Source organism: Ranitomeya imitator, chromosome 1, assembly GCF_032444005.1.
Source record: "Ranitomeya imitator isolate aRanImi1 chromosome 1, aRanImi1.pri, whole genome shotgun sequence".
In the NCBI taxonomy this organism is placed as follows: domain Eukaryota; kingdom Metazoa; phylum Chordata; class Amphibia; order Anura; family Dendrobatidae; genus Ranitomeya; species Ranitomeya imitator.
Window position 1 is genome coordinate 759,007,790 of NC_091282.1, and position 25,317 is coordinate 759,033,106.

Consider the following 25,317-nt stretch of genomic DNA (forward strand, 5'->3'; position numbering starts at 1 on the left):
AGGGTTGGGGTTAGGGTTGGGGCTAAAGTTAGGGCTAGGGTTGGGGCTAGGGTTGGGGCTAGGGTTAGGGCTAGGGTTGGGGTTAGGGTTCGGAGCTAAAGTTAGGGTTGGGGCTAAAGTTAGGGTTAGGGTTGGGGCTAAAGTTAGGGTTAGGGTTGGGGCTAAAGTTAGGGTTAGGGTTTGGATTATAATAATAATAATAATAATCTTTATTTTTTTTATAGCGCTAACATATTCCGCAGCGCTTTACAGTTTTTGCACACATTATCATCACTGTTCCCATTGGGGCTCACAATCTAGAATCCCTATCAGTATGTCTTTGGAATGTGGGAGGAAACCGGAGGAAACCCACGCAAACACGGAGAGAACATACAAACTCTTTGCAGATGTTGTCCTGGGTGGGATTAGAGCCCAGGACCCCAGCGCTGCAAGGCTGCTGTGCTAACCACTGCGCCACCGTGCTGCCCATATATATGTATATTTACAGTTGGGATTAGAGTTAGGGGTGTGTCAGGTTTAGGGGTGTGGTTAGGGTTACCGTTGGGATTATGGTTAGAGGTGTTGTTGGATTAGGGTTTCAGGTAGAATTGGGGAGTTTCCACTGTTCAGGCACATCAGGGGCTCTCCAAACGCGACATGGCGTCCGATCTCAATTCCAGCCAATTCTGCGTTGAAAAAGTAAAACAGTGCTCCTTCCCTTCCGAGCTCTCCGGTGCGCCCAAACAGGGGCTTACCCCAACATATGGGGTATCAGCGTACTCAGGACAAATTGGACAACAACTTTTGGGGTCCAAGTTCTCTTGTTATCCTTGGGAAAATAAAAATGTGGGGGGCTAAAAATCATTTTTATGGGAAAAATAAGATTTTTTTTATTTTCGCGGCTCTGCGTTGTAAACTGCAGTGAAACACTTGGGGGTTCAAAGTTCTCACAACACATCTAGATAAGTTCCTTGGGGGGTCTAGTTTCCAATATGGGGTCACTTGTGGGGCGGTTTCTACTGTTTGGGTACATCAGGGGCTCTGCAAATGCAACGTGATGCCTGCAGACCAATCCATCTAAGTCTGTATTCCAAATGGCGCTCCTTCCCTTCCGAGCTCTGCCATGCGCCCAAACAGTGCTTTCCCCCCCCCCCCCCCCCACATATGGGGTATCCGCGTACTCAGGACAAATTGGACAACTTTTGGGGTCCAATTTATCCTGTTACCCTTGTGAAAATACAAAACTGGGGACTAAAAAATCATTTTTGTGAAAAAAAAAAAAAAGAATTTTTATTTTCACGGCTCTGCGTTATAAACTGTAGTGAAACACTTGGGGGCTCAAAGCTCTCAAAACACATCTAGATAAGTTCCTTAGGGGGTCTACTTTCCAAAATGGTGTCACTTGTGGGTGGTTTCAATGTTTAGGCACATCAGGGGCTCTCCAAACGCAACATGGCGTCCCATCTCAATTCCAGTCAATTTTGCATTGAAAAGTCAAATGGCGCTCCTTCCCTTCCGAGCTCTGCCATGCGCCCAAACAATGGTTTACACCCACATATGGGGTATCAGCGTACTCAGGACAAATTGCACAACAACTTTTGTGGTCTAATTTCTTCTCTTACCCTTGGGAAAATAAAAAATTGGGGGCAAAAAGATCATTTTTGTGAAAAAATATGATTTTTTATTTTTACGGCTCTGCATTATAAACTTCTATGAAGCACTTGGTGGGTCAAAGTGCTCACCACACATCTAGATAAGTTCCTTAAGGGGTCTACTTTCCAAAATGGTTTCACTTGTGGGGGGTTTCAATGTTTAGGCACATCAGGGGCTCTCCAAACGCAACATGGCGTCCCATCTCAATTCCAGTAAATTTTGCATTGAAAAGTCAAATGGTGCTCCTTTCCTTCCGAGCTCTGCCATGCGCCCAAACAGTGGTTTATCCCCACATATTGGGTATCAACGTACTCAGGACAAATTGTACAACAACTTTCGGGGTCCATTTTATCCTGTTACCCTTGGTAAAATAAAACAAATTGGAGCTGAAATAAATTTTGTGTGAAAAAAAGTTAAATGTTCATTTTTATTTAAACATTCCAAAAATTCCTGTAAAACACCTGAAGGGTTAATAAACTTCTTGAATGTGGTTTTGAGCACCTTGAGGGGTGTAGTTTTTAGAATGGTGTCACACTTGGGTATTTTCTATCATATAGACCCCTCAAAATGACTTCAAATGAGATGTGGTCCCTAAAAAAAATGGTGGTGTAAAAATGAGAAATTGCTGGTCAACTTTTAACCCTTATAACTCCCTAACAAAAAAAAATTATGGTTCCAAAATTGTGCTGATGTAAAGTAGACATGTGGGAAATGTTACTTATTAAGTATTTTGCATGACATATCTCTGTGAGTTAAGGGTATAAAAATTCAAAGTTGGAAAATTGCGAAATTTTCAAAATTTTCGCCAAATTTCCATTTTTTTTATCAAATAAATGCAAGTTATATCGAATAAATGTTATCACTAACATGAAGTACAATACGTCACGAGAAAACAGTGTCAGAATCGCCAAGATCCGTTGAAGCATTCCAGAGTTATAACCTCATAAAGGGACAGTGGTCAGAATTGTAAAAATTGGCCCGGTCATTAACGTGCAAACCACCCTCGGGGCTTAAGGGGTTAAAGGATAAGCCTATATATAAAGAATATGCAACTGACACAACAATTACTGCAGTGAAGTAATCATTCAAATTAAATATAAGAGGCTGTCATGAAGGGGATATATAAGGCATATACACTGCACAAGCTATGCGCTACACTTGAACCGGCGACCACCAGCAGACCACCATCAGGTAATGCCGTTTCTTACTTACATTTACACCCCTCCTTCTCCCTTATAGCTTGTGCAGTGTATATATAATCATGTATTAGGAAATCCTAGCTGAAAATATCATGCTTTCTGTGAGGAAGCTGAAACTTGAGCGTCATTAGTCCTTCTAACTGTACAAGGATACCAAGCCTTAAAGTCCATCAAGTCTTGGTTTCACAAGTAGTCCTGGAATATTCTGGTGGCCGTCAGTCACCTACTTAAACCCCATGCAAAATCTTTGGTGGGATGTGAAGAAGGCAGTTTCAGCACACAAACCCAAGAATACACTGGTATGGTGAACATTGCTCTCGAGGATTGGGCTAAGATTCCTCAAGAACTCCACCGGAAGCTTGTCTGTCTATGAATCACATTTCAAGAAGGTCACAAGAGCCAGAGGGGACCTACTAAGTACTAAAGACACTTATCATGAAGGTGTGAATAATTCCTGAGACAGCAGGATTCATTAAAAGTTACATTTTATGCTAAATTCGGAGAAACCACTTGTAATATTTTGTTGATCGATTTACATTGTTTTTTTTTCTTGGTTCCTTAATGGGTGTTTTTCTTGGTTCCTTAATTGGGGGAACACAGGAACTGTGGATATGTGCTGCTGTGACCACACAAACAGCAGAATGTTTGTCAGTTTTGCTAATACCCCTAATTTGCAATGGAAGTGAATAATTTTGATTGCTACTATAGATTAAAGCTTATTGCATCTGGCTGAGCTCTCATTGGGGATCAGGCTTGTTCTGGGTTTTGCTGTTGGACCCTCTGACTTCTGTGTTTTGTTCCTGGTAATACTACTACTAATATATCTAATCCTCCCTGACATTAATGAGGCCTATTCTTACATTTCAGCACACTTTCGTAGCACAAGGAGGTCTCTCGAGATTACTTGCATTGGAGCTTTTGGACAAGGTCAACAATCCAGACCACCACCACCATTATATTGAGCCAGATGATGATGATCTAGAGGTAACTTGGAGCTGCCAGTCTTTATCAGGCTTACAAGATGGTTAAGTGAAACTTGGTGTACTGAAACTCCCAATGATGTGCGTCTCGTTATCTAATATATAAAGATGTGTATGTGTGTGTGTATGTATGTATGTATGTATGTGTGTGTGTATGTCCGGGATTGGCATCTGCACCGTCGCAGCTACAGACACAAAATTTTGCACAGTCACACGTCTGGACCCCGAGAGCGTCATAGGCTATGTTGTGAGGCAAAATTTTAACCCCGCGCGCTCCAATTCACCAAACAATTTTGCCCCTATCTACATAATGGGGAAAAAGTGAAAGGAAAAGTGTTGGAGGCAAATTAACAGCTGCCAGATGTGAACAAGGGGGACTTAAAGGGAACCTGTCACCCCGTTTTTTCAGATTGAGATAAAAATACTGTTAAATAGGGCCTGCGCTGTGCGTTACAATAGTGTATGTAGTGTACCCTGATTCCCCACCTATGCTGCGAAATACATTACCAAAGTCGCCGTTTTCGCCTGTCAATCAGGCTGGTCAGGTCAGGTGGGCGTGGTGACGTCGCTCTTTTCTTCCCCAGCTTTCCGTTGGTGGCGTAGTGGTGTGCGCATGTCCAAGTGCCGAATCCACTGCGCGCACGTGAAGAAACAGCGCGCGATATGCGCTATTACCCCTGTCATCGGTGGGGGCGGCCATCTTCCTGGGGCCGCGCGTGCGCAGATGGAGTGCTCTGCTGCACGGGGCTTCAGGAAAATGGCCGCGGGATGCCACGCGTGCGCAGATGGAGATCGCGGTGGCCATTTACCTGAAGCCGAGATGCAAACTCGGCTTTGGGAAAATGGCCGCCGCGATCTCCATCTGTGCACACGCGGCATCCCGCGGCCATTTTCCTGAAGCCCCGTGCAGCAGAGCACTCATCTGCGCACGCGCGGCTCCAGGAAGATGGCCGCCCCCACCGATGACAGGGGTAATAGCGCAGATCGCGCGCTGTTTCTTCACGTGCGCGCAGTGGATTCGGCACTTGGACATGCGCACACCACTACGCCACCAACGGAAAGCTGGGGAAGAAAAGAGCGATGTCACCACGCCCACCTGACCTGACCAGCCTGATTGACTGGCGAAAACGGCGACTTTGGTAATGTATTTCGCAGCATAGGTGGGGAATCGGGGTACACTACATACACTATTGTAACGCACAGCGCAGGCCCTATTTAACAGTATTTTTATCTCAATCTGAAAAAACGGGGTGACAGGTTCCCTTTAAAGAGTGAGAGCGATGGCGCCATTGAGTATATACCGTACAGTTGCTAAGGTGGGGCCCCGACATGGAATACTCACCACACTCGGGGATATGAACACACACACACAATGCGCCACACACTACCACGTGCTTGAACACATATACCACCCTCAGCACACATTTCACCACACATACACCAACCTCGCCACATAAGTCAAAACACAAAAGTCGCCACTCAAAACTCGCCACACGTGCAAAACTCGCCACATGCAAAACTTGCACACGCGGAAAAATTGCCACATGCTTAAAAGTTGCAACATATGCAAAAGTTGCCTCACACAAAACTTGCACATACTAAAAACGCACCACACACAAAACTCGCCATGCACAAAACTTGCTGCACACAACTTGCTACACTAACCTGTCACATGCATGTCGCCATACAAAACTCATCTCACAAAAGTCGCTACATGCATGTAGCCACATGCAACTCAACACACACAACTTGACACATGAAACTCGCCCTAAAACACACACAATTCTGGTATTATCATCTAATATATAATTGCCTAGAATACTACTTCCTGCAATTTGTGCCAACTTCCTGTCCGGAGCTAATGTCCGGAGATAAGTGACGTCAACAGTGTCCAGTGTCTGATTGGTTGCCGCCTGCTGCGAGCGACCAATCAGAAACGTGCCGTACTGTGACACACTCCGCCCGCCATTTTGGTGTGATTTTTGAATTTTTACCTCACAGCAAGTTTCTACTGCGTGGAGGCGGGCCCAGTGACGTTGCTCTTCAAGCTCCTGCCGAATTTCGTCAAAAAAATGATAATACCATTTACCAAAACTATATATATTTAGTTGTGAAGTGGTTCAGTGACATTTTCACACCAATTTTGAACTTTTGTTTGGTGTTTTCTCCATATACTGCCTATTATTTTTGTTCTTTCTTACTATTATTTATTAATGGTATTATTCTTACATTTGAATAAATAAAGTATATATGGATTCTAGACTCCAGATTCTTTAGAATCGGGCTGCCATCTAGTTCAAAAATAAAAATCTGATTAATAAGCAGACAAACTACAAAAGCACCAAATGTACCATATAGGAAATACGGCAGCTGTCAGTCACATGACCTGTCTATTATGTGTATGTGTGAGGTAATATATACTGCCGGGGGGGGAGGGGGGATTCCTGTTGGCTGGGGATTTATCAGGCTGCCAATAGCAACCAATCTCAGCTCAGCTTCTATTTTGCTACAGTTAATTAAGCTGAGCTCTGATTTTTTTAATATAGGCAACATAGGACATTCTCAGTATAACAAAGCTTGTACTATAAAAGAGATGACACACCGGTATATACTATATACAGGGGGGATGACATACAGGTACATACTATATACAGGAGATGACATACAGGTATATACTATATACAGGGGAGATGACATATAGGTATATACTGAGGTGAACATGAGAGGAGTGAGATGAAAATGTATGAGTGCAAGGTGAGAGGAGTGAGGAGAAAATAGTGGAGTGATAGAAAACTGACAGGTGTGAGGTCAAAATGACAGTTGTTGGGGGGGGGGGGGAATGAGAGGTGTGATGGGGGAAAATGAGAGAAGTGAGGTGTTTTAACTAACCACAGTTAGTTACTATGCCCAGGCAACGCCGGGCTCTTCAGCTAGTAAGTAATAAATTGCATTTTGATCTTTCAGCCCATAACTGCTGTGCGCCATACCATCAAGTCTACTAACAAAAGAGCGGAGAGGACTGTGTCTGAGCTCAACTGTGAGTTGCCAATCAAGAATACATAGATCTCTATAATGTTATAATGCAGTGGCTATTGCAAAACTTCAACTCCTTGTATCTCCGCTTTCAATGCATGCTGGGAGTTGTTTTGCAGCAGTTGCACAGGTGAAAAAGTTTTCATTGTAGGGGGTCTTCGCTGCTGTGTCCCACACTGATCAGGAAAATGGGGATGCGAAGTACCCCTTTCCTCTACTTGATCTGGCTGTATTAGGAGGAGTGAACGATGTAATATGTCTCATCTGAGCAAATTAGAAAATTATAGTTTCCTCTTTAGGATAATAATTCCAGTAGTGAAAGCGCTGGCTCCTGATCATTCAGCCCCTCTTTACTCTACAGAAGTTGAACTGCTAGCAATTACATAACCCAAGCGAAAGAAGAACTAGATCAATAGACCTTTGCATCGTAAAGCTTTCTGTGTATCTAGCAGCAGGATCAGGTCCTTTGGTGCAGGGTACTTCTTCCTAAAGAATTCGTTTTGCTTTTCTGTGTTTCATATGAGACTACGATGGACTGGGGTCTTGCTCCGAAGGCTGCCAGCACATCTGTCTATCACATTAACCACATCTCTCTGTTCTAGTTGACAAGCTGCAGTTTGAGCCTCCGCTCAGGAAGGAGACTGAAGCCAATGAAGTGGTGAGTTTGTGAAGAGTAATGATGTAATGCCAAAAAACCCCACTACTTTGTTTTGGTTATGTGTTTACAAGTTGCATTGACCATGTTCTGCAGATTGTGGCGGATATGCTCTGTCTGCAGCCATCACCTTTGGTCATTCGGCAAATCTCTGCAGCGACACCTGCTGGAGGGGCTTGGCATTGTTCTACATGTTCACAATACCGTCCAAGACCCAGAGCCCCTTTCAGCTTTCACATGGCTGCATGCTATGCTTTTTATTTTCATCAAAACAAATGATGCCTTTTTGACTGACTCCATTAAAAGTTAGTGGGATTTGTTAGACATCATTGTTATCTCTCTTGTAATGGATCAGACGTGGTCATGCTCTCAATTATTATTGAAACCGCAACGGTAATGTGAACAGTATTGTTTAGATCTGAGTTTGCTCTGGGACTAAATTTGTGCCTTGGACACAAGGGTTGGGCACTGTTGAAAATTATTGGTACACTGATCAGGGCCAGTCTGATTCAGTATGCTTAAGGAAAGGGTTTGTTTCTCGGTCTCCCATGACAGCACTACGGAGAGAGGGGATCCGCCCTTCAGGGACAGGAAACCTACAGATAAAAGGGCGGTACCTCTTCCTCGCATCAGTTGGTTTCCTGTCCCTGAACAGGGAACCTCTTTCCGGTGGTACCTGTTATGAAGACCGATGGACCGGGACCGGGCGGTCGAGTTCTGGCAGCGAGGAGGCTCCTGCCGCGGCTTGTCCGGCTCCCGAAGCCGCCACCGCTGGAACCGAGGGGTTCTTCAGGGTGAGCGGAGGGAGAACGCCGCCGATTCTGAGGAGAGAAAGGGGCGCTGGATCACCCGGGGCTCCTGTGCCGATAAGCGCACGCTCTGGGTGTACTAAGATGGCCGCCGCTCCGGAAATGCGGCAGGACTTCCGGGTCATCGCCGCGCGCATGCACGGTAGCTTCTCTTCTCCCTGGAGGACGTGACGCAGGACCGGAAGTGCGGGGAACGCCGGAGGTGGCGCCAAATACAAATAGGGAGATGGTGCACACATAGTTGTCGCACCATCTCCCTGTAAATCATGGAAGACAGCGATCCACAGGAGCTGCAGCCTAGGCAGCAGCACCATAAGAAGACAGACCCTAAGAGCGCTAGGAGTGGGTCTAGCAGCCGTTCTACACAGCGCAGCAGGTCTGCTGCGAAGACTAGTTCACCTCCTCGGGAACCTTCCATTCCAGACCCAGGGCCCCCTCCAGAGCCGGTACCTGCCTGCACGTCCGAATGGTGAGTTGATCTTCGTGAATGTATATATTATAATAGGGCTCCCTCTTCTCCCTTAATAGGGAAAGAAGAAGTTGGAGAAAAGGAAAAACAAATCCTGCCCCATCTGTGACAAAGCTTTACCAGTAGCCTGGGACAAAAAGCTTTGTAAATCATGTATCCAGCGTGTGCTATGTGAGGAGACTCCCGACTTTGCATCCGAGCTAAAAAATATTATGAGATCTGAGGTTCAGAATGCTGTATCTTCCTCCAAAAAAGGAAAAGATAAAGGAAACAGTACAATCCCACTCTGTCCGATCCTCATCTGAAGACGCAGATGCGGACGATTCTGACTCCTCCCTATCCTCCTCCGAGGAAGATTCGGGCCGACATTGTTTTCCACTCGAGGAAGTGGATGCCTTAGTGAGAGCCGTTAGGGCTACTATGGGGGTGGAGGAGCCTAAACCTGACAAAACAGCCCAAGACGTAATGTTTGGTGGCTTGGGACAAAAAAAACGGAAAACCTTTCCTTTAAATCCCAATGTCCAATCCCTAATTAAAAAAGAATGGGAAAAACCAGATAGGAGGAACTCTTCAGTGCCCTCGCTTAAAAGAAAGTATCCCTTCGAAGATGACGCATCCACTTCCTGGGATAAGGCACCAAAGTTGGATGTAGCGGTGGCAAAAGCCTCGAAAAAATTTGCGCTCCCGTTCGAGGACATGGGTACCCTCAGAGACCCTTTAGATAAGAAAGCAGACACATTTCTTAAAGGGGCATGGGAATCGGCTGGGGGTAGCTTGAGGCCTACTGTTGCGGCTACCTGCACCTCCAGATCTCTGATGGTATGGATTGATCAATTAGAGAGTCAAATTAGAGACTGGCTACCCAGGAATAAATTACTGGATTCTATTCCTGCAATTAGAGCAGCAGCAGCATTCCTGGCGGACTCCTCGGCAGACTCCGTACGGTTAACATCTAAGGCCGCTGCTCTCTCCAACGCAGCCAGAAGAACCTTATGGCTCAAAAGCTGGCCTGGGGATCTCCAGACAAAGCTAAAGCTATGTTCTATTCCGTGTGAAGGAAATTTTCTGTTTGGAGAGACCCTGGATGACATCCTCCAAAAAGCAGGAGACAAAAAGAAGGGGTTTCCAAATTTGGGCCCAGCTCCATTCAGGCAGTCCTTTCGGAATCGGAGATTTTTCCGCCGCAGACCCCCCAGGGAGCAGAATAAATGGGAATAAGGCAGGAGAAGGGATAGAGGTTACCTCTTTGGCAACACCTGTCGCGACAAAAAACCCTCCAAATGACATTGTGCCTACGGTAGGGGGAAGACTCACATCTTTCCTTCCCGCCTGGAAGAAAATATCCAACAACACCTGGATTCTAAACATCATTCAGTACGGTCTAAAAATAGATTTTATTTCTTTCCCTCCTCGGAAGTACATAGGAACGAAAATAAGATCTTCAGTGGCAGAACAAGCAGCTTTAGAGAAAGAAATTATTTCCCTACTGCAAAAATCTGTGATTCAAGAAATCCCTCCTCAGGAAGTAGGAGAAGGGTTTTTCTCCCCTCTTTTTTTAGTACCAAAACCCGACGGGTCCTTTCGGACCATTATAAATCTAAAAAACCTGAACAAATACGTAAAAAATTACAAATTCAAAATGGAAACAATAAAGTCCACCATAAAAATCCTGTTTCCAAATTGCTACATGGTCGTGATAGACCTAACCGATGCATATTATCATGTGCCCATCCACAATCAGTCTCAAAAATTCCTGAGATTGGCAGTTCCCATAAAAGGACAATTAAGATTTTTTCAGTACAGAGCTCTTCCGTTCGGAATCTCTATAGCTCCTCGAATATTCACGAAGGTAATAGCGGAAATGATGGCCCACATAAGGGAACAAAATATATTAATAGTCCCTTACCTAGACGACTTTCTCATCGTAAGCAACTCGGCCCAAAGTTGCAAAGAACTGAGGGACCGGGTAATGACTATCTTGACGGACTTGGGGTGGCTCATAAACTTAAAAAAATCAAAGTTGGAACCCTGTCAAGTACAGGAGTTCCTAGGTCTGACATTAGACTCCCGAGTACAAGAATGCCGACTTCCAAACCCCAAAAAAGTCAACATATCAGCCATGATAGCGCGAACCTTTCACCATCATTCCATGACTCTAAGGAGAGCAATGTCACTACTAGGCTCTCTGTCCTCATGCCTACCAGCGATACCCTTTGCACAGTTCCACACAAGAGAACTTCAGTGGCACGTACTCGAATGGCAGTCAATACTAAAAGACAAATTGGAAAGTCGAATCACCCTGAATTCCTCAGTTATTCATTCCCTTCCTTGGTGGGCAGAGAGCCAAAACTTATCAAAGGGAGTTCCTTGGGTGACACAAATATCCCGGGTGATAACAACCGATGCGAGTCCCACAGGGTGGGGGGCTCATATGGGGGACAGAGTGGCTCAGGGAACCTGGTCAGTTCAGGAAATATCAGCATCCTCAAACCAAAAAGAACTTTGGGCAGTGCTTCAGGCTCTTCTTTCTTTTCTGACCTATATTCAGGGACATCATGTCCGAATTTTTTCGGACAACAAAGTGACTGTAGCGTATATAAACCACCAGGGAGGAACAAGGTCTCAGGCACTCATGAGTTCTTCAGCCAAAATTTTCAACCTTGCAGAAGAAAATCTACTATCCCTCTCTGCGCTACACATTCAGGGTTCAAACAACGAGAGAGCAGATTACCTGAGTCGATCACTGTTAAAACAAGGCGAGTGGTCCCTAAACCAATCCATCTACGATCAGATCACAAAAATGTGGGGAGCACCGACAATAGATCTATTCGCCAATTACAAAAACAAAAAGGTGAACAAATTCTGCTCACTGAACCTGGTAGGGAATCCACAGGCTCTAGATGCCTTTATGATTCCGTGGACTCAAAAATTAACTTATGCTTTTCCTCCAACTATTCTGATCCCGGCAGTCATTCGGAAAGTCAGAGAGGACAAAGCGAAAATGATCCTCATAGCCCCGTTCTGGCCAAAAAGGACGTGGTTCTCCTGGCTGAGGATGCTTTCGGTCTCGGACCCATGGGTCCTGCCGAATATACCAGACCTTCTACATCAAGGGCCGATCTTCCACCCACAGGAATCGAACTTACATTTGACAGCCTGGTTTTTGAACGGGGACTATTAAAAGAAAGAGGTTTCTCAGATAACTTAGTCACCACGTTGTTAAAAAGTAGAAAACCCATCACTACTAGAATATATGGGAAAACTTGGAACAAATTTCTGTCCGTCTCCAAAGTAAAAGTCCAAGATGGGCCCTCAATTCCTAAAATACTGGAGTTCCTACAAAAAGGTCTGGAACAGGGGTTGTCGGTTAGTACTCTTAAAGTACAAATAGCAGCTCTAGGAGCACTGTATAACCATAATATTGCGGCCAACCCATGGATAATTAGATTTGTTAAGGCGGTGACAAGATCAAAGCCATTAGTCGCTCAGAAAGTGCCCTCATGGGACTTAAATTTAGTCCTCTCGGCGTTAACGGGTCCTCCATTCGAACCCATAGAGACGATTTCCATTAAAACTCTATCACTTAAAACCATTCTCTTGGTAGCGTTAACATCCGCACGCAGAATAAGTGACATTCAAGCCTTATCCTCTAATCCACCCTTCACTAAAATATTAGATGATAGAGTCACTCTTAGACCTGACCCGGCCTATTTGCCAAAAGTGGCATCAAAATTCCATAGGTCACAAGAAGTCTCCCTGCCATCCTTTTGTCCAAACCCAAAAAATGAGAAAGAGCAGAACTTCCATAATCTAGACGTCAGAAGGTGCCTAATCCAATATTTAGATTCCACCAGAGAGTATAGGAAGGAAGGCTCTCTGTTTGTCTGTTTCCAGGGTCCCAGAAAAGGATTCCGGGCATCCAAGGGTACTTTGGCGAGGTGGATAAAGGAGCCGATAGTCCTGGCATATTCATCCTCGGGGAATGAGATCCCAGATGGTATAAGAGCACATTCCACAAGAGCAGTAGCTACCTCATGGGCTGAGAGGTCAGAGGTATCAATAGAGCAAATCTGTAAAGCGGCCACCTGGTCATCACCATCGACCTTTTTTAGACACTATAGATTAAATCTAGCCTCTGTGTCTGACTTAACCTTCGGACGAAGGGTTCTCGAGGCGGTGGTCCCTCCCTAAGCTTAGTCTCTGCAATTCTCTCCGTAGTGCTGTCATGGGAGACCGAGAAAGTCGTAGTTACTCACCGATAACGGTGTTTCTCGGAGCCCATGACAGCACTCGCTTATTCCATCCCATCACGTGTGCGGTGAGCACCTTTAATTACATATAATTTATATAGTGTATATAGTATGAGTATAGGCACGGGGTTCCTCTTTTAAGAAATGTTGTAATATGATTTTTTCTCTGTTGTAAACTAACCTGGAGGTCCTCCGATGCTCTGTAAACCAACTGATGCGAGGGAGAGGTACCGCCCTTTTATCTGTAGGTTTCCTGTCCCTGAAGGGCGGATCCCCTGTCTCCGTAGTGCTGTCATGGGCTCCGAGAAACACCGTTATCGGTGAGTAACTACAACTTTTGTTCCCTACTTTCATTTTCGTGGGAAATGCACAATATAAAATACATGTAGAAAGCCTATTGTTGAGGTACAATATTGAATATCGGAATATAGAACATTTGTATCTCGGCATATTTATACAGCGCATTTGCCTAGGTTCTCCGGTATGTTTGGGGTGCAGCTCCTTAGCCATGTTGGAAAATGACTTTTAGCAAATTCTTGTTCTGGACAGGGAGCTCTTTTATCTAAATTAATTACAGTGAGACCTAAGTGTATACTTCTGCTTCTTGCATCTCCTAATCTTATGTCATTTCTTTTTAGGGCATCAACTGGAATCCTTTTGCAAATGGAGCAAACCATGAGTAAGGCTGTTACTTGCGCCTTAGCTTGAGCGATCTTATGTTATTAACCCCTCTCATGTAACACTATGCTATCAACATTTTGGGATTTTTTTTTATATGACTTGTCCTCATGATTCTCTCCCATGCTTGTGCATGTTTGTTGCAATCCAGCATATTAGGAGGTCTGACCTATTTTCACTCTTGTTGCAGTTCCACCATGAAACGGGCTGTTCCTCCTCCACTGCCACCTAAGGTACAGTAATTGTGACATTTCTCCCATAAAATTGTAGAACTTGATTTAAAAAAAAAAGAAAAGCTAGAATTTTAGGAATTGTAACAGAAAGAAAATCTAAATAAAAGAAAGCGCTGCTACCGAGTTTTTACATTGCCCTTCTTCTCCTCTTCGCCCCTCTTTGTGCCTCCTCTGTTTGGTCATAAACCCTGTTATTTTTTTCCCCATATATTGAGATCCTATTGATTTTAACTATTAATGCCATCCAGTATTAATCAGGTCTTTTATTCCAACAGCCTATGAGAATGAACAGCTGCCCAGATGAAAGCATGGCTGACGATGAGCGAGCCAATACGATCAAACATCAACCAGATAACCGAGCCTCCCAGTTCTACCGCAGGCAGAGCTCCCCAGGTTGTGGTCGTCACACCGCTCCCCCTCATAATAATTTCCTCACTAGCAGCGTCCGCTCCCCTGGATTGTACCGCTGTAAACTCTCTCAGTTGGGTAAATAGCACAAAGCAGAGGCAGCAAGGAAGGAAACTCCACTGCGACCCTGCAAACAAGAGGAATAACACATCATTACATGGCTGGCTGACCATAAGCACAAGAATGCGTGACCACATGCTTCCATCACTCTCCTCACCCTAATTCTTCATTCTCCCAACATCACACTTCAAGTGGTGGCAGGAGCTATCATTAAACATGGACCCAAAACCAGCGATATCCAGCAGGAATATTACAGCGCAATTTTCTTTTTTTTTCTTTTTTTTTTCCTGGGTGACATTTTGTCACAATTAGTTTTTAGTTGCAGGATGAGTATATTTGGTGGTAGGAAGATATTCTTCCATATTAGTCAGGATTTGCAACTGGTATGGCCGAACAGTAATACATGGTAGCTTTTGCAAGAAGATTGCCTCAGAGCGCAACAACAAATAATGTAATAATTCCCTGAATGTCCCTAATCCGCTTATATTATCCTCAGTGCCCCTTATAAAATAATAATGTCCCCTGAGTGCCTCATAACAGAAATAATGCCCTTGAGTATCCACTCTAATAATTAAAGGGCTTTTCCAGTTTTGGAAAACCCCTGTTACCCCAGCTGCAATTAGTTTTTAGAAAAAAAAGTGCTTTACTCTGCTTCCTCGGGTCAAGCGCTGTCTCCTTAGCTGCTCCTGGTGTTGGTGTCTGCAGCACTGACGTTATGTCGACAGCCCTGGGGCCAGTGATTGAGCTCAATGATTCTTCCTGAGTTGATGGCAAGAGCTGTTCAGAGCCGATGAGCTCACTGATTGTCTGCAGTGCTGTCAATGTGATGTCAGGTCTTCAGACAGTAATAGACTCTGGAAACCTCTTTAGTAATGCCATTTTTTCCAAACAAAAAAGTAATAATGCCCCCTGAGCACTCCCAAAGAGTAATATTTCCCTCTGAGTACACCCTTACCAAATACTAATGCCCCCTAAGTGCCAGGCCAACAAGTAAGTAAAAATATTACCATTTGCAGTTCAAAAATACTGATGCCTTATGTGGCAGAGGGTCCTTTGGGCTAATAACCCACAGCAAGGCCCAGATGTGACTGGTAACTGGTCACCCCCCTAGTCTGGTCACAATCTGCAAAGCCATTGTTCACACAGCAGTAAGGGAATAGCGCGAATGTGTCACCACGTAGAAGTGTGCAGGCATGCCGTCCATCTCATACTATTCATTCTCACACCTCACCTTGCCTTACTCACTCCACTCTCCATTATAATCGGCATTATATGAGATGGTCAAAATGTAAATATTCACCCATTAGCACGTCAGTCACTGTGCCTTCTAACTTGAGCCATCTTGCAGAACGGGTTTTCTTCCACATATCTCCTTACTGACTGCTTTGTGGCCTTTACTGCATCACAACAGTGGATCTTACAGGTGTTTGTGTATTTGGGCTGATATTAAGCTATTTTCTCATTAACCTGTTTTTTTTCAGTTTCTGTCCATTCTCTGGTAGTCTCCTTCATGTGCATGATTTACCTGCTTGTCTTCATTGTCATGTGGATGCCAGATTCTCGGCTTATAACTGTATTAAAGGGGTTGTCCAGTTTCAATAATTTTTTGCTACATGCATAGCCATACTGAAGCTTTTATGCACCTGCTGCATACTGTGGGGAGAAATGTATATATGGACGACGTGTCTATCTGTATAACATAAACCCCATGATCTGAGTATACACGGTTACTTTTACAGTGGACTTAGGCTTTGTTCACAGTAGCCCTCAGCGCGACTTGGGGGGGGGGGGGGGGGGAGGAAAAAACAAAAATGAGAAATGGCAGCAGTGACGGGGTTAATGGTAAAGATCAGGCTTCTGTTCTCCTGCTAATCAGAATACTACATTGTGTATATGATATGGACTGAAGCTCAGTGATCAGAAAACCCCCAGAAAGATGACTATGCAACCCTTAAAGCTATCCTTTTTGAAAGCGGGTATTGTAACAATACTCTCCAGAGGATAAGATTCAGAGATTTTTGAAACTGGAGAACCCCTTTAATTTGCTGAGTCAATTTATTTCTCTGATTTTAACACCCCCCTCTGTTTGCAGGGAATGGAGAAAGTCCTCTGAGACTAGGAAGTCCAACTGGAGAGAGCCCAAAAGCCCAACTCCAACAGAAGAAGGATAAAAAGGATTTCCCAGTACGTGCCGTATTTCAGGTTTCGTCCCAGCTATTTTCTTTGCAGCAATGTGATAAAGCGCAGGCCATCACTGAGTATCAGATCCAGCATTATACAGTCACTAGTAGCTGGACTTTTTTTTTTTTTTGCATTCCCTATAACAGCTGCCCCCTAGTGGTCAAGATTTTGTTTACTAAAAAAAACTTTGGGATCTTTGTGGGATATTGGTAATCCATATTATTGCAAAATTTCAGCAATCACAAATTTGTGAATTTAAAAAGTGGGGGGAAAAAAGTGCACATTTAAATCCTTTGGTCTTTTATAAGAGTCTGATGCCGATTGTTTGTTTTTGTTTTCTGTTCTAATTTACTGTTCTCTTTTCCAGAAACCAACGATTAATGGTTTACCACCCACTCCCAAGGTGCTGGTAAGTGTGATCAGTGAGTCTGTGAAACCGAGGAATACCAGTAATGTTTGGCGAGACCAGTTTTCTCCTATGATTAACTGGTGGTGAGGGGTCATTATACTCCACTCGCTGATCACAGTGGACTCACCATAGGAGTACATGGAGTACCTGGTGCTCCACACTGAGTGCTGCTTTTGAAAGCTGCTCTGTAATGTGTGGTAGAGGATGTCCCCCAGTTAATTTTCCTATATTTTTTTTTATTTTGATATTGTTAATCACCACTTAAAATTTTGCCTTTTAGATGGGAGCCTGTTTCTCCAAAGTGTTTGATGGTTGTCCTTTAAAGATAAATTGTGCAACGTCCTGGATACACCCAGATACTAAAGGTACTAAGCGGATGTCTAATAACTATTTATTTATTTTAAAGCATTTTTCATTTAGCCGAGATCAAACTTCTATTGCCCCCACACCTACTGAGTGTGAAGAGAATGCAGCTCCCTCTCCCTGCAGAGCTTGGTGACCTTAACCCCTTAACGACCGCCGATACACCTTTTAACAGCGGCAGTTAAGGGTACTTAAACCACAGGGTCGTTAATTAACGGCGCTGTGGAAAAAGTGTATAGCGCCCCCCAGAGTCGGATTTATTCTGGGGTCTCAGTTGCAGAGGGTAGCCGCTACCCCAAAGAACATGATTCGGGGGGGCTTACCGACCCCCAGGTTGCGACCGCCGGTAATTAACCGGCGGCCCCAAAAAAACGCGATTTCCCATTTAATTTCTCTGTCCTCCGATGTGATCGCACATCAGAGGACAGAGAAACGGGGTCCCCGATAGCCCCCCGATACTCAGCCGTCTCCCCCGATGCTCCTTGTGGTTCCCGATGGGCGTAACCATCTTTTTACAGGGGAAAAAATGCCGGGGGTAGCCGAGACCCCATAGAACATGATCGGGGTCGATTTTTACTGATCCCTGTTTTGCGATCGCTGGTAATTAACCGATTACCGGCGAACGCAAAAAAAAAAAAAAAAAAGCTGTGTGTCATTCTCTGTCCTCTGATGTGATCGAGCATCAGAGGACAGAGAAATAGGGGGATTCGGGGACCCTATCATACTTACCGGTGTCCCTGGGTCCTCCTGGCCGCCGGCTTCTTCCTCCGGGAAGAAAATGGCAGGCGCATGTGCAGTGCGCCCGCTGTGATGGGCCGGCCGGCAGAGAAAGATTCTTCCTCTTGTTTTATTTTGGTCTCTGTGAGATCCTATCACAGTGATCAAAATAAAAAAATTATAAAATAACAAAAAAAGTATGTATTTCTATTTTCCAATTAGGGTTAGGGTTGGGGCTTAAGTTAGGGTTAGGTTTGGGGCTAAAGTTAGGGTTAGATTTTTGATTGGGGTTTGGATTAGGGTTAGGGTTGCATTTGGGATTAGGGTTAAGGTTGGCGTTGGGGTTAGGGTTAAGGTTGGGGTTAGGGTTGAGATTATGATTAGGGGTGTGTTGGGCTTAGGGATTTGGTTAGGGTTGGGGTTAGGGGTGTTGGGGTTGTGATTGGGGTTATGCCATTGGGTTAGGGGTGTTATTGGGGTTAGGGTTTTGATTAGGGTTATGGATTGGGTTGGGATTAGCGTTAGGAGTGTGTTGGGGTTATGGTTGGAGTTAGAATTGGGGGGTTTCCACTGTTTAGGTACATCAGGGGGTCTCCAAACGCAACAGCCAATTTTGCGTTCAAAAAGTCAATTGGTACTCCCTCCCTTCTGAGCTCTGCCCAAACAGTGGTTTACCCCCACATATGGGGTCTCACTGTACTCCGGACTGATTGAACAACAACTTTTGGAGTCCAGTTTCTCCTGTTACCCTTGTGAAAATGAAAAAATAAAAATTGGGGGCTAAAAAATCATTTTTGTGGGGGGAAAAATGATTTTTTTATTTTCATGGCTCTGCATCAAACTTCTGTGACGCACTTGGGCGTTCAAAATGCTCACCACATATCTAGATAAGTTTCTTGGGGGGTCTAGTTCCCAAAATAGCGTCACTTGTGGGGGGTTTCTACTGTTTAGGTACATCAGGGGCTCTGTAAATGTAACATGACACCCGCAGACCATTCCATCAAAGTCTGCATTTTAAAACGTCACTACTTCCCTTCCGAGCCCTGATGTGTGCCCAAACAGTGGTCCCTTCCCCCCCACATATGGGGGATCGGCGTACTCAGAACAAATTTGACAACAAATTTTGGGGTCCAATTTCTCCTGTTACTCTTGGGAAAATAAAAAATTGGGGGGAAAAATTTTTTGTGAAAAAAAAAAAAATATATATATTATTTATTTATATATATATATATATATATATATATATATATATATATATATATATATATATATATATATATATATATATATATATATATAATATTTATTTTTTTTTTTTTTTTTCACGACTCTGCATTATAAACTTCTGTGAAGCACTTGGGCGTTCAAAATGCTCACCAATCATCGAGATAAGTTCATTGGAGGGTCTAGTTTCCAAAATGGGGTCACTTGTGGGGTGTTTCTACTGTTTAGGTACATCAGGGGCTCTGCAAGTGCAATGTGACACCCGCAGACCATTCCATCAAAGTTTGCATTCCAAAACGGCACGCCTTCCCTTCCGAGCTCTGCCATGCGCCCAAACAGTGGTCCCCCCACATATGGGGTATCAGCGTACTCAGGACAAATTGCACAATAAATTTTGGGGTCCAATTTCTCGTGTTACCCTTGAGAAAATAACAAATTGCGAGCTAAAAAATCATTTTTGAGGGGAAAAAAAGGATTTTTTCTATTTTCACGGCTCTGCATTATAAAGTTCTGTGAAGCAATTGGGGGTTCAAAGTGCTCACCACACATCTAGATAAGTTCCTTGGGGGGGTCTAGTTTCCAAAATGGGGTCACTTGTGGGGTGTTTCTACTGTTTAGGTACATCAGGGGCTCTGCAAATGCAACATGACACCCGCAGACCTTTCCATCAAAGTTTGCATTTTAAAACGTCACTGCTTCCCTTCCAAGCCCCATTGTGTGCCCAAACAGTGGTCTCCCCCAACATATGGGGTATCAGCGTACTCAGGACAAACTGGACAACAAATTTTGGGGTCCAATTTCTCCTCTTGCCCTTGAGAAAATAAAAAATTGTGAGCTAAAAAATCATTTTTGAGGAAAAAAAAGGATTTTTTGTTTTCACGGCTCTACGTTATAAATTTCTGTGAAGCACATGGGGGTTCAAAGTGCTCACCACACATCTAGATAAGTTCCTTAAGGGGTCTAGTTTCCAAAATGGTGTCACTTGTGGGGGGTTTCCACTGTTAAGGCACATCAGGGGCTCTCCAAACGCGACATGGCAAGATTACCTTGTGCAGGCATGTACTACGGAGGACAGAGAATGAACTTCAATCCAATATTTCAGCCAGCATGCAGCCAGCGGGTAAGGAAAGGGTGAATCAAAAACCCCAAAACCCCATGTGCTGTGATAAACAATGCCGATTCCCCCGAAGGCTAGGACTGCTTGGCGACTTTGGCTGTTACAAATGGGATGGGGAAGATTGCTGCTATACCGCAGCATAGTGAATGGGTCGCAATGCGACCTGCAAGGTACCGTGACCATAAAGTCACAAAAAAAAATTCTATCTAGTTTAAAGTGACTTGCATGTCGTGGCACCATGCTGGATGCAATATGACTCCATTCACTTGCACTACGTTGCAATGTAGCAGCAGCATACAGCGATCTCCGGCCATGCGATCTATGTCACCGCCAAAGTCGACTTGCAGTTCCAGCCTCATTCTTAAAAAATTGGATGACCCAGAGGTCAGAACCACACTCCTCTTAATGGCATATTCTAGCTGTAAGCAGTCCCGTAATGGGAGCAGGTCGGCACAGGAGCCGTATTCACGAAACTATGCTACATTTGCCTGTTTAATTCATACACAGCACATCCATAGACTAGGTAAGCATTCCTTACATTTGTGATCTCCCAAGTTTTTTGCATGAAGAATATGAGGCATAACATATTGCCATGTAGTGCAAAGTAAGGTTGGGTCCAATAACTGAAGTCCTTTCCTCCCATCAGACCAGTACCTGATCTTTGGCACGGAGGATGGGATCTATACTCTGAATCTGAATGAATTACATGAAGCCACGATGGAACAGGTATGATCAGGAATGTATTGTGAGCATCGGGGTGGGCTGCTGATATCAGACATTTTGATCAATATTTCATCCATGTGTTTATTTTTTAGCTATTCCCCCGGAAGTGCACATGGCTGTATGTTATCAATAACACCCTTATGTCACTATCAGGTATGTCCTACGCTGATTTGTGAGGTCTAGTCTTGTATTATTACATTGCTCAGTTTGTGACCAAGGATTTGATCTGCCCCAATGTCTGTTTTCACAGCATGAACACTGTCTTCAGAGCCAGGGCACGCAGCTCCCGTTCTTTGGTGGCAAATCTGCCTTAGTCTTTATATGAGAGCTACAACTAAAGGGCACGGTTTAGAAAAGACTGCTAGTGTCATTCACACATACAGATGTAGCAAAGCTGAATTTGTGGTTCACAAAATCATTTTGTACGGAGTAAAATCTTTCTTTCGTTAAAGATGATGTCCTGGCTTAGGATACCGATGACAAATCTCCAGGATAAGTTTTCAATATCAGATTGGTAGGAATCCAACAACCAGAACCCACTCTGTTTTCGCCATGGCTAACAATAGCTGATCAATGGAGATGCGGGGTGTCAGACCCCAAACAATATGATATTGATGACTTATCCTGAGGGTAGTGAAATATATTGTGGCACAGCTGTGTTGGTGCGCAAAATAGGTTCCCCAAACCAGTGAAAATATAATATAATAATGTGGCACTCAACTTATTTATGTCTGTTGCTGAAAGAGATTTATTGTTGCAGTCCAAAAATAAACGGTCTGAACTAGACCTTCTTCAGTAAACCGACTGCTCTTGTGGTATACCTAATAGGTATAGCTGTACATCAAAATAGGCGGGTATATATGTGGGGGCTCGCTCAAAAAGCCTACGGGAGAGTGGTCTCCCAGGTGTTACCATACGTTTAGTGTGACATTAAAGTGTAGAGCTCCAGATTGGTCATGAGGAGGTAGCCAGTGTAGTTCCCAATATAGAAGAATTAGCGTTGACTCGATATGGGGGATATATGGACCAAACCTAAAGTATGGAGTGCAGTGAGATCTATCTACCAGATGAGCGTCCCTAGGTGTAGCAGAAGGGCAGCGTATCTAACGCGGTGTCCGCCGCTGTAGAAAGGGTGGCAGCAAATCTGTGAGCTCAGCGGCTGTGTCTGTGTAGAGGGAACATGCTGTTCAGGATCTCATACATTGAGTGCCATGCTATCAATGTGATGTCAGTGCTGCAGCCGATACCTGACCGGATATTGGCGCCAGAGACATAGCGCTGGACCCGGGGAGGTCTGTAAAGTATTGTTGATTTTATATCAAACTGCAACCGAAGACCATGAGTTTCTGAAAGGGGACAAGCCCTTAAATTTGGTGAGGGGGGGGGGGGGGGAAGGATGCTTTAAAAAACAGAACAGACATAGAATGACATAATGTGCATACACGTTTATTATATACAATCAACGCATATGTTATGTTTGGAGACATACAAATGTGACCCTAGCCTAGCCCGTACCTGTTTCTCAGCACGTGACTGGGGGTTGCGCTTGCAAGGGTTAATCTATCTCCTCTCACTCAGTCCAGCATTCAGCCTCTGTCCTATAATGCATAAATCACACGCCGACACAGACCATGCACCCCACTTCATGCACGCTGCCTCCACTCACCGAACACACGGGCGATGAGTCCTGGAAGTGCTACTACTATATTCCAATCACCAGGGTCACACACTCTAAGGCTATTGATTCTTTTAGAGCATACAATGTTCAGACTTATTACAGTTTTAAGCTTTAATAGAAAAGATACAGTGCTTACAATAAAATATATAACAATATGGAAATAAAAAGTGACATACAGATATGCAAAGCAATTATAAAAATAAAGGGAGAAAACTTTCAGAAATGTCTAAACTTGGCAGTCCGGCATTCTGCTCCCTGAGGGGGGATGAATATGGAATGGCTCACATCAGCTTGGCTGCTCCTCAATCTGTGAAAAGCTTTCCATGTGTAAAGGCCTAATTTATAGAGTCAACCTGGAGAACAAATTTCTAGACCAGCCTCTCAGGTTAATATTCTAATCATTGGTTTGTGGCTGGATCCTGGCTATTTTACCAATCCATACATTATTTTTCTTTGAACCTATTTGTGTGACTTTTCTCATAGTAAATAGTGTCATGCTGCAATTGGCATGTCTGTTCAAAAGAGTCAAAAGGTGTGAAATGCTTCCACTTGTGTGTGCTCAGGACATCCCCCCCCCCCCCCCTTGGGTTGAGACTAGGACGACTGTCTTTTTCTCAGGATAACATAGGTCATGACTTTTGTGAAGAGCTGCAGCCTAGAACAGATGCAACGTTACTGCTGGTCATACGTCCATACATATACATATTCGCTACACTTACCTGCAGCCCTGTGGAAAATCTTAGAGCCAAGAAGTGATTCAACATAACGCACTGTAGTGTTATGATGCGATATGTCCATTATCCCACTAATGCCTTAGTCTCTTCATTGCATGAAATGGCGGATACAGGGTAGCAACAGACTCAAACCGAGAGAATACGCTTATTGGTCATTTCAATTGTCCTGCTGCAGTTAGAATAATTAGTACAACTTCCCACAGTTATCGGAGCAGCCGATGTTGAGATTGATGAAACCTGGAAAGTTGGTCTTAAATGCATCTGATGAGGTGGAAACCAGTGTTATATCGTCACTGCGGGGGATGGGGGAGACTAGTTATCTTCCAGGGACAAAGGACACATTAGATGTCAGATGGCAGAGCTCCAGTGCGCTCATGCTAATGTGAGATGTGACATTTACACATTGCGCTGAAGACAGGAGAAGTGAATAAATGGCTTGAGAACATTGAGCTTTGGCTCAGCTCCGTCACGAAGTTTGTTCCTCTTTACTTGCCAACATGAAGCTGGCAATGAGCAACATTTATTGTCCTGCATTGTCTCTGGACGCCCTGCAGCTGCCACTGTACATATAATAAAACTCCTGCCCCAAAGAATGTAGGACTAATATATATATACTTTAATATTACACCGTAGAAAAGCTTATAAAAGGGAACTGATAACTCTGGAGTCTCTATTAAATTCATATATGAACCCCTTACGAACATGGAGGCTTTTTTTCTTTTTATTTAGCACTTTCATCTTTTTTTTTTCCCTCTTCCAAGTGCCATAACATTTTATTTTTTTTACTTCGTCATCCACGTAGCCGGTAAGGCTTTTTTTTTATGGAGCTGTTATAGTTGTGAATGACACAATTCACTCCACATTCTTCTTGGTATAATTTTTTTATATGACAAAAAAAATGACTTTTTAAAAAGGGTATGTGGACTTTTTATATCCACTGTTTATACATGTACCTACATCATTCACATATATTACACAGTATTTCAAAGCTGACACGTTCCCTTTTTAAAGGGGTTGTCCAGTGCCACTGACTGCCATGTCAGGAGGTGAGAGGCCACATATTGTGTATGCTTCTTACTCTAACCCTGCTGGGCATGATTCATGTGTACATGGCTGACAGATGTCATGTCTAGTGATGAGCGAATATACTCGTTACTTGAGATTTCCCGAGCACGCTTGGGTGTCCTCCGAGTATTTTTTAGTGCTCGGAGATTTAGTTTTTATTGCCGCAGCTGAATGATTTACATCTATTAGCCTGCTTGATTATATGTGGGGATACCCAAGCAACCAGGCAAACCCCACATGTACTTATGCTGGCTAACAGATGTAAATCATTCAGCTGCGGCAATAAAATCTAAATCTCCGAGCACTAAATACTCGGAGGACCCCAGAGCGTGCTCGGAAAATCTTGAGAAACGAGTATATTCACTCATCACTAGTCATGTGGGCTGCGCTTTTCACCTGTTATTATGGAAGTGAGAGGCACTAAGTAACCCCACAACGTGTCTAGGTATGCAGGTGCAATACCTGGCCATCCCATAGCTCTATGGAATCATATTCCATTACCCTAGTATCCTACAGTAATCTACGGAATAGTGTAATGTGTTGTCCCTTCTAAAGCTGACAACAACCCCTGTTTTAGCTATAATGGTCCCTGTATTTAGCTACAGCAGCTACTAATAAAACTTGCTAGCAGAGAGCGACTCAGACATGCAACATGTATGTAATGTATCATATATGACATTGACATCTTTTCAGTAACTAT

General features: G+C 43.9%; 1 protein-coding gene across 1 annotated transcript in view; it reads left to right on the top strand.

The window, feature by feature from the left end:
* MAP4K5 (mitogen-activated protein kinase kinase kinase kinase 5) overlaps positions 1–25,317 on the top strand; it is a 132,152-nt gene that overhangs the window by 76,175 nt on the left and 30,660 nt on the right. Inside the window, exons 12-22 of the mRNA XM_069735275.1 lie at positions 3,699–3,815; positions 6,776–6,848; positions 7,447–7,502; positions 13,666–13,706; positions 13,896–13,938; positions 14,214–14,424; positions 16,499–16,590; positions 16,955–16,996; positions 17,277–17,361; positions 21,064–21,143; positions 21,233–21,293. Coding sequence (XP_069591376.1) covers positions 3,699–3,815; positions 6,776–6,848; positions 7,447–7,502; positions 13,666–13,706; positions 13,896–13,938; positions 14,214–14,424; positions 16,499–16,590; positions 16,955–16,996; positions 17,277–17,361; positions 21,064–21,143; positions 21,233–21,293 — 901 coding nt within the window. The remainder of the gene's footprint in view (positions 1–3,698; positions 3,816–6,775; positions 6,849–7,446; positions 7,503–13,665; positions 13,707–13,895; positions 13,939–14,213; positions 14,425–16,498; positions 16,591–16,954; positions 16,997–17,276; positions 17,362–21,063; positions 21,144–21,232; positions 21,294–25,317) is intronic.